The 18,928-nt window shown below is 53.5% G+C and overlaps 1 protein-coding gene across 1 annotated transcript in view; it reads left to right on the top strand.

Annotated features, from left to right (window-relative positions):
* The window catches only part of SLC16A2 (solute carrier family 16 member 2), a 36,442-nt gene that overhangs the window by 9,042 nt on the left and 8,472 nt on the right, over window positions 1-18,928 (top strand). The window contains exon 2 of the mRNA XM_069015691.1: window positions 18,287-18,431. Within this exon, the coding sequence (XP_068871792.1) occupies window positions 18,287-18,431 (145 nt within the window). The remainder of the gene's footprint in view (window positions 1-18,286; window positions 18,432-18,928) is intronic.

Genomic DNA, 18,928 nt, shown 5'->3' with positions numbered 1-18,928 from the left:
ATAATAAAATAAGAGAGAACAAAAAAATAAGTGAGTAAAGCTGCTTTTTGGGTCTGCTGGCAAAGCGAGCAGAGCGGTTGTAGCCGTGTGCTTGCGCCGTGACCGGTAACGAAAAGGCAACGTCACGATGTTCTTGATGGTGGTGATGCCATGAAGATTTTTTGCCTTTTCTTTTATACCTGTTATACCTTTTTTACAATTTCTGTGTTCTCAGTGCTTTTTGCCTACATTCTTGGACTTGTTTGTCAAGCTGAGAGACTAAACATTTTAGAAGCTTCGTAGCCAGAGATCAGTGTGCCCCAGAGCCCAAGGTCCTCTCCAGAACACATTCTGTAAACCAAGATAGAACCATCCAGGGGAAGGTTCCTTGGGGAGGGGGGGGCTCACTTGAGCCTCTCATTGGGGAATCTTTGATAGATCTGCTAATTAGTAACACCTATAATGTTATACCCGATCTTTTGGGTGCATTTTTGAGGGGTGCATTTTGGTGCACTTGACCTGGATGTGTGCACCTAAGGATTCTTAAAATAAATACCAAGGTAAAATCCCTTTTCCCCTTCTAACCGTGTTTGACTCTTGATTTTAAGACCAGGAAAAGGCATCAGTGGGCCAGCTATTAATCCGTGTATTTCAGCAAAACCCAGTTTGTTTCTAAAGAGTTGTGGGAGCGGGGACAAGTGGGGGTGTGGGGAGCTTGTCTGGGATTAAACCTGCCTGAGAGCCAAGCACGCCAAGCTCGCGAGCCCAGGGAGAACTTAATTAAAGTCAACGGAGAAGCGTTTCCAAGAAAATAATACAGGGTATTTAAACGGGATATTTTCGTTCTGGGCCCAAAACGTCTCCTTTTTCCCCCTCTCCGGTGTCAGCTTTAATAAAACAAAATGAGATCTCCAAGAAAAACAAATTGGCGCTCCTAAAAGGCGCTGCGGAGATAAAAATCAGTAACAGTGTTGCTGGTAACACCTTGGGTTATTAAAACGGAAAGAATGCTAACGATGCAAATCGCACCAGCCTTTCTTGTGGCTGCTCCCCGGCGGGAGCCCGCTCGCCCTGCGAGGGGGGCACGGGCATGGTGCCCCTCACCGTGGCCCCCGGGCTGGGGCTGCAGGGGCCGGGAGGCTTTGCCCTTCACTGGCCAGGGGGATCGGGGCGTGCTTGGGAAATGCTCACACAGGGGAGGATTTTGGAGTTTTCTTTCCCAAGGTTCTGGTGGCAGCTCCCCAGGGTCAGGGGAGGTGCTGAGGTCAAACAGTAAAAGGCTTGGAAAAATTGCAAGGATCAGGATTCAGGAGACACCAAACTTAAAAACAGCTGAAATCGGGGCTGGTGTTCTTGGGAAGATGCCACAGCCCAACAGAGCTCCTTTAGAGGTGATGAACGTGTGGATGGAAATACCAAGTTGGGCTTTTTATGGCCTGAGAGCGGCTGGGTGTGGCTTTGCTCTGCATGCCAAGGCACCCCAGTGGAAAACTGGGGTCACCTCCTCCAAAACCAGTGCCCCGATCCCACTGGTGCAGCTGGATCCCACACCGAAGGGCTGCTCTCACAGTGCCCTGGCCCCTGGCAGGCTCTCCCGGCTGCCTGGCCTCGTGTTGCTCCCCAGGATGCTGGAGCAGGGCTGTGGGAAGGGCTGGGAGAGGTGTTGGTGACGGGGGTTTGGTCCCTCCACCATCTGCTTCTGCCTTCCCACGGCCAGAGTGGCTCCAGAGCTGCTCCTTTCACTCCATGTGCTCCCACCCTGGCCAGGGCTGATCATCTCCTGCCTGGGAGCTGGCGGTGGAAGTGGGGCAGTGCACAGGCACAGGGGTGATGCTGCTGCCCCGGGGTCAGGGGGGAGGAAGCTGCTGTAGGGTCCTATCTGTCCACAAAGCAGGAGAATCCTTGTGGGCAGGGTACGTTTAAAATGCCCAGGGTGATGCAGTGGAGGCCAGCTCCTGCTTTGCTGCTTTGCCCAGCTGCATCAGATAAGGCAATTACAGCTTTATCACTTAATTGCAGAGGATAATAGTAGGAGAGGTATTGGGATAGGCAGTTGCCAAGGAGGCAATATTGGCCGTGTTGGGCTCTTGTCTTTTTTTTTTTTTAATGTAATGTAAATGCACTGGATCCTCAGCACTGCTGCAGGTTTGAGGTCTTTGCAAGGCTCCTCCTGCCTTTTCCCCTCCATTCCCCTACCCAGGGAGAAATTCAGCATTAAATGAAAGCTGTGCTGACTGCTCTGATGCCAGGGAAGCTTCTTCAGAGTTGGTGAGAAACCAGCCTGGGAGGGGAAGTGGTGAGGACTGACAGGGATGTTGTCAAACACTTTGTGGGCAGCTTTTCCCTCGCACCTTGGGAATGAGATTTCCATCCCTTGCAGGTTTTTCCTGTCCTGCTCAGCAGGTGTGGGGTGCTCACAGCCGCACGAGGGCATGGGGCCAGTGCTGGGGGTCTGGATGCCCTTGGGAGGGACAGCTGGGAATGAATCCTAAAGCCCTTGCACCAGGCTTTTCCACTCTCAGTGTCACGTGCAAAGTGCTCGATCGCTGCCCTGGAACCCAGATGGGAAAATGAAAATTTTATATTTGGCAACTCTTCCGCAGCCTGCTGGGGTGGTGTGGGAGAGGTGAGAGACATTGGCTGCGATATCCAGAGCTCTGCTTGTCTCTGACTCACGTGGTCCCAGTTTTCCACTGTCCCTGTGGAACTGTGGAGGAGGCTGAGCACTCTCAGCGTCAGGATTTGGGGCATTTCCCCACCCAAACTGGCCTGGCTGGTGCTTTTGTGCCTTGAAAATGGGGATTTTCAAGACCCAGGGTGGGTTTCTCGCCAAGAACTACAAGTTTTGCCTTGCTTGCCCTGATGTCTGCAGGGTCTGGTGATAAAAACTCAGGTGTTCTGGGGGCAAGGGATGGTGTCACAGGCTTTTAACTGAGAGAGCTGAAACTCCCTCAGGATCTGCACTGTAGGGGAGGGCCTTTATTAAGGGAGATCCATCTAAAATCCAGTGTGTTGCCCAAAGCTAAGAAATCGTGGCAGATTTTTTTTAAGCTGTTAAACTCTGCCCCGCTTCAGTTCATCAACCAAAGCGTGAACCAAAGAGAGGAGGCACTTCAGGTCCTGGTCTGACCTCTGTGCCTGGCTGTTAACTCCTGCTGGCCCATCCTAATCTCCATCTGGAGATAAGATTAGCCCCAGAGCTCGTTTCCTTCCCTTGGGACAGCACCCTCCCAACCCCAGGGTTCCCAGCCCCACCATCTGCAGCCTCCCCCTGCCACGGTTTGTGCTCCCCTGGCCTCATAAACAAAAATGACGCCAAAAAAAAAAACCAAAAAACCCACAGAAAACAGTTTTTACAGCAGGGAGAGTTTTTCTACTCCACAAAGGCGGTTGTTTAGATTTTTATTGCCGGATGAAGAAGGACAGAGATAAAAAACAACCCTAAAAGCTGTTGGGAAGATGATGCGAGGCAGAGCAGCATGGAAAGCGATGTCTCTGAGGGCTTTAATGTTTCCTCTGCTTCCGAATCAGGAATCAGCTATTGCAAAATGCCCAGCACTGCCGGGTGATTCCAGCCCCTGGCCACGTGCCGACACTTTCTGCAGCAGGTAACTCCTGCTTTATCACCCCACTGCACCGGGGCAAAGCTTCCCCTGAGCGCTGCAGTTTGGGAAGACGATGAAGAACCAAGCGAGCAGGATGTGGCAGGGCTGGTGTGGAAGCAGCAGGTTGCTGGCCCTGTTCCCCATTAGTCAGGGTGACGAGTCGATCTCCTTTCCCATTTTCTTATGAATGAATCAGTTTTGGCTCGGCCCGATGGTCAGACTGGTTCAACGAGAAGCAGCTGGTATCAGTCTCATTAGCAGAGGAGACAAAAACCAGCCTCTCCCTGGCTCTGCAAACTCCGTGTGATCCCGACAGGCCCGCGGCTGCCAGCACTGACAGCGGCACTGCCGGGGGTTCGGCTCCTCCATCTCCCCATTCCCTCCCAGCTCCGTGCCTCTCCCGGCTCCTGGGCACACTGAAGCTTCGTGGACACTTCAGAACAAGTGTGGATGCACACGGGGTCCTGCATCCCGAGCCTTCTGCTCTCCAAGTGCATCAGTGCTGCAGCAGGGATATTTTTAGGGGACAGTTTCAGCTCCAGGGTGCCTGTGGTTGATGTGGGGAGCACGATTTGGCTGTGTTTGCTGTTCCACTCAGAGTCGGTCCTTGGCCAGTGGAAAATGTTTGACATTTTGCCACAACTTCGGCTGGAGCAGTTGGGATTTGGGAACCCTCCCTGCCGGGACACAGGGGCACCAGTGATGTGTGGCTGCCTCTGCTCAGCCCCGTCGTGAGGATCTGCCATGGTGTCACCGCTCTTCTCTTCACTGCTGGCACCCAGCACCCCTGTCCTGCTCTGCCTGTCCATGATGCCACCCCACGAACTGTGCCAGCTCCCTTGGGAAGGGGCTGCCCCGTGCCAGGATCACTGCAGAGGCTGAGGAATCTGCCGAGGCCTTGGGAACAGCATCCCTGGGGCTGTCACAGAGCACGGGCAGGCTGGAGTCCTCCAGCACATCCCCATGGAGCGGGCCTGGAGAGAGCAGAGGGGTTAGACCCACCCCACACCTGGGCTCCCCGTGGCTCCTCACATCCCTCCACACCCCAAAGTCCTGGCAGGCTTCAGCTCCACGCTGCTGAATCCTCTCAGCACCGGCTTTTCCCTTTGCCCCTGAGCATGGATGTGCTGAAGTTGGAGCTCAGGCAGCTGAAAACAAGCCCGGGGGCCGTGGGGTGTGTTCCCTACAGCAATCCCACTCTTGGAACATGTAGGACAGGGTGAGTTTTGTAGGGACAGGGGAAGTTTTGATTCCCAGCCCCACCCCAAAAAGCCGTATTTCCATGGGGAGGAAGAGGAGGCTCCCTGGCCACAGAGATGGGGTGTGGGGCTTTTAACCCTGACTCGCAGCACCAGACCTCACCCAGTAACTGACAGAAGCCTTCATTAACCTGCCCTGTTCTTTATTCCTATTTCAAAGCCCTTGATGCAGCAAAAAGCGAAGGCATTTCCTCGGGAAAGCACATTAATGTTTCACCTGCCTTCGGAGCCCTTTGCTACCGGGGCACTTGGAGTGGTCCGGGCTGTCCCCAGTTCCCCTCGGTCTCGTTAAACATTGTGTGGCTCCAAGAGAGCTCTGCCTGTGGCTGTCGTGTGGGCTAAAGCCCTAAAGCCCTCGGGGGCTCGCTGTTTAATTTGTATGGATATGTGAGCGTGAGCACAGACCCACACACGGTTATTGTGGGTTCATGGATCGTGGATCCCCGTCCGAGGGGCAGCAGGAGCGGCGGGGCTCGGGGCTGGGTTCCTGGGATGCGGATGGGAAGCAGGGGGCTCATCCCGCAGGGAACCCCGGCACCTCGGCCGCGGCTCTTCCCCGCCTGCCCGGAGCACCGAAGGGTAGGGCTGGCCCTTCCCCGAAGCCAGCCGGCGTCTGAAAAACTTTCAAATGAGAGCAGGTCAGCCAAAAGTGACAGCCCGTTGGCAAAGGGGTGTAACCTGCTTCTTGCTGGGCTAAAAAAAAAAAAAAAAAAAAAAAATATTAAATAAAATAGTGCTTGTTTTCACTTTCCTTTAGCGATCGGATTTGCTTAATGACAGCCTGGTCTATTTTTCTGAGCTATCCAGTTGTTTTCAAATGTGGTCTTTAAGGTAAGGAAGCTCCAAGAGATTAAAATCACATGGATATTTTACTCTTCTTTTGCCCTCTGGGTGTCTGGTTTAATGAAGATACTCAAGTGTTGTGTCATCTGGGGATCTTTTTCCTGGTCCGTAGGCTCCAGGAGCACTATCCAAAGGCACTGGTGTCTGTGCTGCACACCCGGGGGCAACTCTCCAGCACTGGGGCAAGAAATAATCTCCCGATGGCCACCAGGAGAAGAGCCCAGATGTTCCACCACTGAGCTGCTTTGTCCCACAGACACCGTGTCAGCCCAGGGTGCTGCCCTGGCTCTGTGCCTGTCCCAGGGCTCTGCTCAGCATGCTTGAAAGCAGCTTTTCTTCATTTATTTTGATTTTTTTTAAGAGATTCTCTCTGTTGAGGAGGCTCCTCACTGTGGTCAGCCATCACCTCGTGTCCCTCATGCCACGGGAGGGTTGGGGCTGGGGCTGAGCCCAGGGACAGTCTGGGGGAGCCGCCGGTGTGGTGGGAGAGCTGAGGTGGGAAAGGCCGTGGAGGGAGGTGTCACCTCCTTTGGGAGGGAACCTTGGGGGCAAAACAACTTAAAAACCACCTGGCACAGCCTGGAGAGGGGCCTCCCCTCGGAAAGCGCCCGGAGCAGCCACCACGGTTTTCCCTTTCGTATTTCCAGCCCCGAGCATCGTCAGGTATTGGGCAGACTTTGTCTTCGGGGAAATTTGGGCTGTGTTGGGTGGAAGCAAATAAGTAACATAACTGAAATATTTTGGTAATGTTGGGGTGGGCGGCTCTGCCCGGGTGCCACAGGGAAGGAATCCCAGCCCTCTCCATTTCGGGATGTTCTCTCCAGTGGGGCTGAGGCTGAGGTTACCATGGCATTTTTTCCCTCTGGAGCTTGGAGGGCTGTGGGGGGTGGCTCTGAAGATGATGCTGCAGGGCAGAGCCAGCAGTGCCAGTGGAGTGTGTAGTTGGCACTGGGAAAAACACAGGGATGTTTTCTTCCAATCTCATTCATCCTGGGGGTGTCCCAGCCTTGGCTGATGGGTGTTTGGGATGTTTGGCTCTTCCCACACCATCCCCATCCTCATGCCCATCTCACAGAATAATAGAATCACAGAATGTCCCAAGTTGGAAGGGACTCTCAAAGATCCTCCAATCCAACTCCTAGACCTGCAAGGACACCCCAGCAATCCCACCCTGTGCCTGAGAGCGTTGCCCAAACACTCCTGGAGCTCTGGCAGCCTCAGGGCCGTGCCCCTGGGGAGCCTGTTCAGTGCCCACCACTCTCTGGGGGAAGAGGCTTTCCCTGATGTCCAACCTAACCCTCTCCTGACACAATTTCATGCCATCTCCATCCCCATCCCCGTTTCCATCCCCATCCCCATCCACCACACAATGGGAAAGGATTGGGCTTGACTGGGAGATGTGGAAGAGAGGAGGAAGAATGTGCAGTGCTGAAACCTGGGCTGGGGTTGTTCCTGAGAGAGAACAGAGGGTGCGTCACTGCCTTCAGCTCCCCAAAAAGTTGCAAAACCCGAGGTAATTAAGTGTGTTCTCTGTCCAGTGAGGGACGGGTTGCAAAGTGATGCTTGGAAGCTTTGCAGCAGGGAAGGTGTTGGTTGGGAGAAATACTTGGAGCTGAAGACTAGCCCTTGTCTAGGGGAAGGTGTAGATATATATTAAACACCCTGGAGGCATTGAAAAGACGTGCTGATGAGGCACTTGGGGACATGATTTGGCGATGGGCTTGGCAGTGCTGGGTTAACTGGGTTAACACTGGTAGGACTCAGTGGCCTCAGAGAGCTTTTCCAACCTAAACGACCCCATAATTCTATGATTCCAAGACTGGAGATGCCCACCACCAGAGGGTTTGGGGGAAAGGCTGGTGCAGAAATCTGCCAGGACTGGGAGAAGGCCGCAGATGTCCTGCAGTGGCAATTATTTGTCTAAAAAACCAGTGCCTGGGCGGGTGAGGAGCTGTGGCCAGGGCTCCTGGGGTTGGTGTCCAGCCTGCTGGGACTCTCCCCTTAATGCTCAGGGCTGGCAAAGGGCTGGAAATGTTTTTCTTTCTGAGTATCCCTTAATTAGCTGAAAGGGAAGGCTGACAAGGACCCAACTGGGAAGGAAAAAGATCTCTGTGAGCCTGTGACCAGCCCAACATTTCGCCTCCATTTATTTTCCCTGACTTCTTTGTTTTCCCCTTTGAAAAAACGGTGTTTTTCTCTTTCCTTTCATTTAACTGCTATTTATTTGCTGGTAAGTGGAAGGAATTCAGCTGGGATCAGCCTGGCTCCTGCCAGCGACTGGAGTTGGAAAGTTTCCGTGGGGGAGATGTAAGAGCAGAGCAGGGGGGTTGTTTTCCACCCGCCGCCGGTCCTCGCTCTGCGGGTCCCTGGGTCACGGCCAGCCAGGTTGCGTGGGTTCAATTCTCCTTTTTTTGCTGGGATGTGGACAAGTGCCTGTGGGAGTTGTGGTGGGAGGAGCGTGGAGCTGGGCCGCGGGGTTCCTTCTTCTCCTCGCTGTTAATGGGAAACAGAAGATGGCTCGGGAGAAATTTGGCAAAGAGGGAAACTTTTCTGTCTCTTCCAGCTTGGAAAAAAGCATCCTTTCTCACCCCCGTCTCACCGCAGAGGGAGGAGGGCTCCCAAACACAGCCCAGGAGGGGTTGGTGGGAGGGGGGCAGAGGAGACAGAGAGTGCCCAGTGATTTCACTAGGATGGAGCAGCCTTGGACCACCAGCTCTGCTGTGGGAGGGGAGCCCAACCTGCCTCCCATTGGTGGCCAGGATCCATCCCATCTTCTCCCCAAGGCATCAAGGGTTTGGGATGCCCCAGGTGTTGGGGGTTTTTGGGATCCTGTGTGTCAGGTATGATGCCACCATGTAGATGGAGATGCAGTGGTGGATCAGTGCCGGGCACTGGCTCCCATAGGGATGCACGTGGAGCCTGTGCCTGGCTGGGAGATGAACCCCTGACCTTGGCGTGAGGAGCTCTGTTGGCTTTGCCCCTCTTGCTGGCCCATGAGCCAGCTCTGCTTCGCCATCTGCTCTGAGGCGCGTTGGCCGGGAGCCACAGCTCTGTGTCCCGGTGGATCACAGGGCAGGCCAGGCTGCTCTGGCCAGGAGCCACAGCTCCGTGTCCTGGTGGATCACAGGGCTGGCTGAGCTGCTCCAGCCAGGAAAAGCCACAGCAACCACTCACACGGGGCAGCTGACAGGGCAGGGATCAAGGTGCTCCCAGAGTCACACTCCAACCCTTCAGGACTTTCAGGTGTGCCCCCAAAAGTGGCAGCGCTCACCTGGATCACAGCCTGGGAAATGGTGGCTGGCTCTGGCTGATCACGTATCCCAGCACTGCTGGCCCAGTCCTGGTGCTGCTTCTTGTGTCCTGGCAGGTGCCTTCCCCCTTCCATCTCTCCCTTCCCCCTTCCATCTCTCCCTTCCCCCTTCCATCTCTCCCTTCCCCCTTCCATCTCTCCTGACCTTTTTGTGAGCAGGAGATGAAGCTTCAGGGCAAATTCCTGAGGCTCCACCAGCCCGGTCCCTCAGCTGCACTGTGTTCTCTATTGTCTGTGGCTGCAGGAACTGGTTACCAGTTCTGCTAGTTACATAAGGTGGCCATGGTGGGGTTCAGAGGAGATGACACATTTTGGGGCTGGAGAAGCAGGAGGGGGTCTCACCTCACTGCTGGGGACGGGGATGGCCGTGGCAGGGTGTGAGCGCTGCGCTGTTCCCAGGCTTTGTGACCTCGTACCGGTGACTGGGGGAGGTTAATCATAGTCAAAGCCCAGTGAAGTTTGGCCAGGTCATGGCTTTTCCAAAGGGTGAGAGCTTTGGACGTGCAGCAGTCGGTGGCTGGGGCCACAGCTGACCCACAGTGTCCCACCGGAGTTAATCATTGCCATCAGCTTTGGGACCTGCCTGGCTTCAGCAGTGGGAACTGTTTCCCCAAAAACACAGGGTGAGGGGCTTGGAGGAAACCCCAATCCACCAGGATGTGTTGGACTGGGAGAGCGATGTCCCTTGACCTTGACCCTAAACCAAACTCTAACCCTGATCCAGACCCTAACCCAAACCCTAATCCCAACCCTGATATTGCCCCTGTCCCTGATCCCAAACCTTTGCTGTCCCTTCCATTTTATGAGGTGGAGATTGTGTTTATTGCCCTGTTGGAAATGGGATGACCTGGAGCAGCCACTGGCAGCCACTCAGGACCGCCCCACTCTCATTGTCGTCTGCACCTGGAGCTGGACAGAGGGGAAGGATCTGATCTGCTTTGGTTCCCTAGATCCTGGGAGCTGCTGGTCCAGCCTAGAAGCTGCTGTGTTAGGAGATGTGGCTGCTACTTCTGGGAGAGTGTAAATCCCAAATCACTCCACATTAAGCCCAGAAATCATGAAACTTGGATTCTGCCACTGTTGAGGGCAGGTTCTTCAAAGTGGAGCTGGGGGCTGTTGGTGGGTTCCCCACGGTGCTTTTCCCATCTTCCCACTTCAGGGCTCCCATCCTTCAGTTGTATTTCAGGGGGACATGGAGGAGCGTCGCAGCTGGGGAGAAAAATGTGTATTAAAGAAAGGGAAAGATGGACAAAATCAGGAGGTCTTGGCACCGTGTGTTTGGGAGAGCACCAGGATCCGGGGGGCAGCCGGACCCTGGGCCGGTGCTGCACTCGCTGCTGGTGTCCTGATGCTGGAAGGAGGTTTTTATATATACATATATACACATATATATATAAAAATATATATATAAATACTTTCTTCTCCCCGTGGGTGTGTTTTGAAAAGGGGCTTGGGAACAATGAGGATTAACAAGCAGATAGAGAATTAAATGCAGGGTTTGAGTCTTCAAATGTGTGCACATTTCAGAGCGCGTGTTTGTGCCAAGATAAACTCCGTCAGGAATAAACATCGTTTTACATGAAAGGCTAATTACAGATTGGTGCTCCGCGGGTGGGAGGAGGGAATTTTCACCAATTAAAATGGAACTTTTCTGTTTTTCGTAAAATTGCTGGAGGAAAACGCAGCCAGGGGCTGGCGAGGCGTTTGACAGCGCAGTCGAGGGGGGAGATGCTCGTCCCCAGGATTTGTTCCCCGCCCTCCCCCCAGTGCTAAGGAGTCTTTGCCAGTTCATTTGGGCAGGAGCTGCGGGAGGGCACTGGTTTTTCCCAACGGCAGCTGAACGCCAAGACAGCCCTGGGCTCTCACCCAGGGAGATGGAACGTGGGGGAACATGGTCCTACCCAACATCCCTTGGACTCACACAGCACCGGGAGAGCTTGGAGTAGCAAGATCCTCAGCCCCCTTGGGCGTGCAGGTCACGGAAAAACCGTCTGGGTGGGACATAACCCGTGTTGAGGAGCTGTTATAGCTGCAGCTCCTGTTTGTTGGGTAACTTTAGTGTGTGGTAGGTGAATCATCCCTCAAAAATTGCAACCCAGAGGTGACGCGGAGAAGAAAAACCTTCCTGGCCTGTGGAGATGAGTGCTGGGAAGAAAACTCCCGCCTGGGCACATGGTGGGTTTCAGCTGCAGAGCACATGCTGCCTTGTTGCTTTTGGACGGATTTCACAAGAATTTGCATTTCTGGATCACTTCTGGAGCCTCCGAGGCTGAGGCTGTGGATGGGGAGGATGTGATACAGCCCAGAAACCAGCTCTAACACCATTTTGCTCTAGCCAGGGTCGAGTTTTATGGCTTTGGAATGAAATGGATGCAAAATGTGGCTGGGACTGAGTTTCTCCAGGATGTTGAGTGCAGGAACCCCAGGCAAACACTCTGTGCCTGCTGCTTGCCAAGCAAAACCACAGATTTGTCTCCATCTCTACTTAGTGTGGCTACAGGGCAGCTCATTTTGGGACTTTTCTCTCACATAAGCTGGGATCTGTCACTTAGTGGTTACAGGAGGTGGCCTGGGCATCGTCTCTTAAAAGTCCCCTGCATCCTTGGGAGTGAGGGGAGGCAGAGAGACACGATCAGGAGAGGTGTGGTGGGGTTTTTAAAGCAAAGTGCATTCCCCACCTGCTCTGCTCCAGTGCTCTGTGCTCCTGAACCAGTTGAAATCGGTGGTTTAAAGCTCCCCTAGGGCAAAGACTGGATTGACACTTGCTGGGTCTGATCTCTGGGAAGCTGTTGCCTTATCCATGGCCATGGGATGGATCATGGCACAATGACAGGAGTGTCCACTTCTACAACATTCACGTATTTCCTTGCCCTATGTCCTAATACCACCATGAACAGGGCATCGAAAGGGTCTTTAGCTAGACCTGGCCTTGAATAATTCCTCTGAATAATTCCATTTATTCCAATTTTCAGGCTGTTGTGGAATTGTTTTCAAAAGAGCGGGGGGTTGGGGGAGAGAAGTCAGCCAAACCTGATAAAGGAGGACTTTGTTCTGAAGCTTTAGGGTATGGTACCAAGCAGGGCTTGCTATACAATTAATGAGTTTAGCTGGCTTTGAGCTGCACATGATGCACAGTGGCTGCCACCACAGTGCCCCACCACCACCAGCTCCCATCCAGAGAAGCCTGGCTGCTTCACTTTGGTGCTCCCCTGCCTTGGTTTGGGGTTCCTCAGTATCAGTTTAGGGCTCCCCAGCCTTGGTTTCGGGCTCTTCAGCATCAGTTTGGGACTCCTCAGTTTGGGGCTCCACAGCTTTAGTTTGGTTCTTCCCAGACTTGGTTTGGGGTTCCTCAGTATCAGTTTAGGGCTCCCCAGCCTTGGTTTTGGGCTCTTCAGCATCAGTTTGGGACTCCTCAGTTTGGGGCTGCACAGCTTTAGTTTGGTTCTTCCCAGACTTGGTTTGGGGCTCCTCAGAACCAGTTTGGTGTTCCCCAGCTTCAGTTTGGTGCCCCACAGCTTCGGTTTGGGGCTCCTCAGTTTCACTTTGCAGCTCCTCAACCTCAGTTTGGTGCTCCCCAGCTTCAGTTTGGGGCTGCACAACTTTGGTTTGGGGCTCCTCAGCTTCTGTTTGGTGCTCCCCATCTTTGGTTTCTGGCTCTCAGTTTGGTGGTGTCCAGGTTCAGTTTGGTGTTCCTCAGGTTTTCTTTGGGGCTCCTCATCTTCAGTTTGGGGCTCCACAGCTTTGGGTCTGGGGCTTCTCAGCATCAGTTTGGGGCTCCACACCTTCATTTTGGGCCATTCTGATTCTCCTCAGCCTCAGCTTGATGCTCGCCAGATTCAGTTTGTGCTCCCCAGCTTCAACTTCGTGCTCCCCAGGTTCGATTTGGGGTTCCCCAGCTTTGGTTTCAAACTCCTCCGCTCTGTTTTGCTGCTCTCCAGCTCAGTTTCCCATCCCGCCGTGCATCGTGGTGTCCTCCTCAGCTCTGACTTTTGCATCTGCCTTTATTTAAGCCGTGACCGTCCGTCCCTGGGACTGGCTCGGCCTGCGGGGGGTGTTGAGCACATGGGGCTGAGCTGCTGGGAGCGGTTCAGGCTTCGCTTTGAGAGCACAGGGGGATGACGCAAATGGCTCTTCAAGGGCACGAGATGAAACAGCTGCTTGGTTTTCACTCCAGATGTGCTGTGGGAGCCCCGCCGAGGGGGGCACAGCCGCCTGCTCCCCCACATCCTCCGCCTGGGAAGGGCCACGAGGTGGCCTGGGCTCCCAAAACTGCAGCCAGGTAGGGCTGAGGAGGGCTGTGAAGGTGCATGATGAGGTTTGTCACAGCAGCAGAGCTTCCCCGTGCCTGGGATGAGTTAAAAAGTGATTTATTTCTTGTAGGAGAGGTGCAGGAGGCGAATTGCCTTTGGCTGCCTCATCTCTCCTCTGAGAAATGCCAGGTGCCTGGGGAAGGTGACCCTGTGCATCTTGTCCCCGTCCCCTCCGGCGGCCGCCCTGTCCCAGCTGCGCGGCGCGAGCGGGAGAAGCCGCGGGAAGCGAGGGAAGACACTTCCTCCAGCGGCGGATCTGAGGTCACCTCCTGGCCCTTGATCCCTCCAGCCCGGGGTATTTGGGTCAGCGGGGAAGCACAGCTGAGAGCGACGTCCCTTCCTCCTCTCTCCCTGGAGATTCGGTTTTAAAGGAACAAATAGGTTTGGCTTCAAGTGCCGCAGTCTGATTTTTTTAATGATGTTTTTTGGAACAATGAGCTAAATACTGGCGGGGTTTGGATCTGAGTCTCAGGAGTGGTGAGATTTTCTTCCTTTCTCACCTTCCTGCTCCCACCTTGCTCTGCTCTCAGAAACCTTTTTCTGCTTAGGAAGATGCCAGCAACGGGAGAGTTTTTCATCCTGTTGGATGGTCTGGCTGAAAAACAAGCTGATCTGGTGTCCAGGTGGGACCACCTGGACTGACCCTGGGAGCTCTGCCCACCATGAACACACAGATATGGTGCTCACAGCCCTCAGGGACCCCTCAGCATCACCAGCCTCACTGCAGGAGCTGAGCCCCCCAACACCCATGGGCCTGTCCTCCTCTGCCACAGGAGCTTTGTCACCCACTGGCAGGAGGAAAAGAAGGTGAACAAAGCACTCCTGGTCCCTCCTCCACTGTGGGCACAGCTTGATGCTGTTGGGCTGGTGGGCAAATTGGTCACCTTGCCAGTTTTCATTCTGTCTGGAACCCAGGGTGTCAGGAAGGATGGATCATCCTGGCCATGCTATTCCAACACCTTGAAGCGTCCAAGGCCAGGTTGGATGGGGCTTGGAGCAACCTGGGACAGTGGAAGTTGTCCCTACCCATGGCAGGGGGTAGAACGGGGTGATCTTTAAGGTCCCTTCCACCCCAAACCCTTCTGATTCTCTGATTCTCTGATCTCCTACACCACTGAATCACTGCTCCCCTTGGAGACCTTCAACCTCTGTATTCCCTGTCCGTGTTGAAGGCCACATTGCTTTGGATCAGCCACAGGCCGCCAGCTTGGCTGCCTTTGTTAGGTCGAGGTGGGAAGGAGCAATTTGTGGAGCTTTAGCTGGAGCTTTCCCCTTGGTGCGAGAGCTGCCAGTGGAATGTTCTCCTTGGTCAACAACTCTGCTCCAGCAAAGCAGCACCAGCCCCATGCTGGGCTCTTCCCCTATCCAGAACATCCCTGGGACCACCAGGGAGGTTCCATCAGCTCTGTAGGTGGCTTGGGCTGGGGTGGCAGCTGGGGCTGGTGCTGTCCCCCAGCCCCTTGGAGCAGGGTGTGTGCCCTGGAGGGTCGCAGCTCTCCAGCTGCTGCTCCAATCCCTTCAGGAGGGGCTGTGGTGGGAGCAGGGTGGGATGGACAGGTCTGGGCTTGAGGTAACTCTCAGTGCCAAGCAGGGCCAGCAGAGAGGTGGTCATCAGGGAGGGACAACACACCTTGAGTCACCTCTAGTATCAGCAACCCCCAAATCAGAAGTCATTTGCATTTCACCTCATCAAAAGCAGAGTGTTTTCATGCCTATTATTATTATTAGCTAAAAATGTGGTTTCTGAAGCAATTTGTGTTTCTGTCAAGACATCCCTTGGAGAAAGGGTCACCTGGCTGTCACCAGCCAGGCCGCCCCATGGCACCCAGCTCCAAAGCCAGCTCCTTCAGCTGGTGCTCCCAGGAGCTGGTTGGACTCACAGCACCCTAAAACACAATCAAGTCTTAACCCGATCCCTGTCGAAATTCTGGCAGCTTTTGAGCTTCTTCCATCCCCGTCCTCAGCTGGATTCGCTCCATTGCTTCTTTTAGGACCTGCTTGATAAGACTCTGTGCTTCTTGTGGGGGCTTGTCTGTGTGTTTCCATATCTCGCCCAGCTTATCAGACACAGAGGGTAGGAGGTGTGGCCAAGCTCATCCAAACCTGGTGTAAATCAGAAGTAAAAATTCCCCCTTTTTTCTCCCATGGGCTTTGAATCAAGAGGTAACTTCTCCAGCGCTGAAGAAGCTGTAGGAGGGAAGGTGCTGAGCCCTGTCTGGTTCCCTCTGGAAGAATGGCTGCCTCTGCCATTCACATCCAGCAAAGTTCAGGAGAAACTTCAATACCACAGATTGCCCAAAAGAAACCCTTCTTTCCCTGGAGTGGATCCAAGGACTATGCCCAAAGGGGCGGGTTTGGATCCAGGCTTCACCTGAACTCCATTTCTTTCCCAAATTGTGCTTTTCTGCCACGACTTCCCTCCATCCTCGCCCCAACCCAGGTGAATGGAGATCACTGGGGATGAAACAGGAGGGAAAATTGTGCACCCCGCTCCCCGGGGCTGTTCTGGTGTGAATCACGCCGGGATTGGAGGCAGCACTGAGGCGGTTTTCTCCTGCCCCCAGATTTTGCCGAGGTTTCCTTCCAGCGCTGGAGCTCGCCCAGCCCTCCCGGCTTCCCGGGGCTTCGCTGGGAAGCGCTGGGAAGACAAAACCCCGCTCTGGAAGTGAGGCTATTGTTCTTACTAATTTTAACTGGATGTTCTTCCCCAAGCCTATTTTTATTCATTGCTTGTGGTAAGCCCTTTCTCTAAGGTAGAGCAATTTGCCACAGGACTCATTTTTTTTTGGTGTGTTTACCAATTTTAATTGAACCATATCTCCTTTTTGCAAACCCAGAGCTGGAGGAGCTTTTAAGCACCCGTTGCTGAGCCTCCTGCCCCGGGTTTGCTTTGATCTCTGCAGGTGAGTGTGCATTTCTGGGGCCAGAGATTGATCCTGCCTATTTGCATGCAAATCCCCAGGTTATTAAGATCCGAATCTGGCCCTTTAAATTTAATACTTCGCTTTATGCTTTTATTTCCGCGTTTCTTAAAGTAATTTCCAAAAATAACAAACTTCAAACATGACGGGGCCATCTAACGTTTTACTGCCTTGGCTGGAGTAGAAGGAACATTTCTGGAAGTATATTATCCAATTTAACGAGCCTTTCCCATCTTGGCGTGCCTCCCACCCCTCACCCCCTCTCGGAGTTGTTTTGGACGGCTCTTTGGATCCGTGCCACCTAATCCTATTAGAGGGACTTTCGTTACACTGTGCCTTGTGTTTATAACCAAGAAAATCAGCTGGAGAGGGGGGTCCTCTCCCTCTCTCTTCCCCTCTCCCGTCTTTTTGCCTGGAGTTGAGACGAGAGCCCAGCCAGTCCCACGAGGTTCCCGCGCAGCCCTTGCTTTTCATTTTATTGCCCCACTCTGCATTTATTAAGGAAGATTTTGAAGTAAATTGGGTCCTTGTGAACTTATAATTAATTTGGAAGGGTCAGCTCTTCCCAGCCTCGGGAGAGCTTCTTTGTGTGGTCCTTTTGTCAAAGGCAGAGGTTGGAGAGGCCGTTCTATAGCTGGGATTTGCTTTTAATAGGGACCTGGCTATTTTTTGAAGATCTCACGGCTCTGGAAGGACCATGAGGGTGTTTTTGTGCAGGGCTGTGCTGAAAAGGTTTGCAGAGCCCTTGGCTTGGGTGCAAAAAAACCCCAACCCTGAAAGATGTAAGAAAAGTTAAAAGGACCACGTGTCCCAGGGCTGTGCTCAGCAGCCCAGAGCCAGCACCTGGAGCTTGGAGATGCTCCAGAAGGTCCCCCCACTTTGGTGCCCCTTGTCCCTCTGTCCATCCTGCTCTGCCCCACACACCACCCAGGGGACCTCTTGCTTCTCCTCAGAGCTGCTAGAATTGAAATTCTTTTCCTTACCACATTGCTTTTCTTGAAATCCTGCCTTTCCTCCCCAAAATAGTCGCATAAACCATTAAAAGGAGAAGGTGGAGGGCAGGGAGGAGAAGACGGTGGACAAGAGGAAATGGCCTCAAGTTGTGCCATGAGAGGTTTAGGTTGGATATTAGGAAAAATTTATTCTCTGAAAGGGTGGTCAAGCACTGGCACAGGCTGCTCAGGGCAGTGATGGAATCGTTGTCGCTGGAGGGAATGAAAAGCAGTGTGGATGTGGCACTTGGGAACGTGGGTTAGTGCTGGGCTTGGCAGTGCTGGGGAAATGGTTGGACTTGAGGATCTTAAAAGGCTTTTCTAACCTTAACGATTCTATGATGGGCTGAAAAAAATCTGTGAATAATTAAAGTTTCTGGAAAGGAAGACAGACAGACAGACAGACAGTGGTTTTCTCCAGAGTGGGCTGCAAAGGAGACAGGGCATGATGGTGCCACTTGGGCTTTGCCTGGCAGGGCCAGGGGTGGAATTTAACCTGGGATAAATGTGTTTCCATCAGCTCAGCTGCAACCAGGAATCCTCACTGAACGTGAGGAGAGGGGAAGGTGAGGAGTGCTGCCTGTGAGGAGAGAGAGAGGGAGGGGTGGGAATGCAGGGCTGTAACGCAGGATAGGAAACTCTTCCTAGCCAAAGCTGGGGAGTAGAGGGCTTGGAGGGGCTCAGGAGGCTTTTAGCTGGGGGGATTCCTGGTGGAAGTGGCATCAGTGGGGCATCGTCCCGTGTGCAGCAAAGGTTGTTTGGAAAAAGCATTGAAACTCGGTGCCTTCCCTGGGACACACGAACCCAGCAGAGAGGAAGACAAGGAAAACCTGTCCATGCTCCCTCACTGTGCCCCGTCTGTGGTGCCACTGGGCAGCACAAGTGGGCTCTGTGTCATTTGTGAGCACCACTGTTAATTAACAGCACTTAACACTGTTAATTAACGGTGTGATGGGGCTGCCTCTCTGCCAAGACACCTTCAAAACTGCACTTGGTCCCTGGCTGACTCCCACTGCCCCTGTGTGATGTCCCACCCTGACCATCACCTTTCTCCTCTCTCTCCCCAGCATGGGTCGGCTCCCTGGCCATGGGAATGATTTTTTTCTGCTCTCCCATCGTCAGCATCTTCACCGACCGGATTGGCTGCAGGACCACAGCGGCCACGGGAGCTGCCATCGCCTTCATCGGGCTTCTCTCCAGCTCCTTCACCAAGTAAGGCTGTGGAGCAGCTCCTTGGAGAGCTCCTCTTCCTCCCTGTTCCCTGCCAACACATTGCTGCTGCCTTTGGGGGCAAAGCAGGTGGTTCCCATCCACCTGAGAGGTGTCCTGGCATCCTTACAGCCCACGTGTGCTCAGCCTGTTCCCCTTCCAAACTGAACCTTGTGTCCTTAGATTAAAGGAGAGCAGATTTTCCCCAAGCAAGGGACTGTATTTTCTGGGATTTCAGCACTTAGGTCCCTCATTTGATCTTTAAAACAGCAGGAGAGGTTGGTTTGCCTCTCACGGGCAGCTCCAGAGAGGCACTCACAGAGAAAACTGTTCTCCTTTGCAACCGTTTTCACATTTGGTGCTGAAAGTAAATTAATGCTTAAAATAATATTTGGTAGAGTACACCTAAGAGGGAGTTTCTGTGCAGGGCAGACAGGGAGGGGAAGGCAGACAGGGTTTGGAGCAGTTTGTGGTGTTCCTGCCCTGGCTCGTGTGTCTGC

This window comes from Aphelocoma coerulescens, chromosome 4A (genome assembly GCF_041296385.1).
Source record: "Aphelocoma coerulescens isolate FSJ_1873_10779 chromosome 4A, UR_Acoe_1.0, whole genome shotgun sequence".
Classification (NCBI taxonomy): Eukaryota; Metazoa; Chordata; class Aves; order Passeriformes; family Corvidae; genus Aphelocoma; species Aphelocoma coerulescens.
Note: the sequence above shows the minus strand (reverse complement) of the source record. Positions and strands in the feature narration are given on the sequence as shown.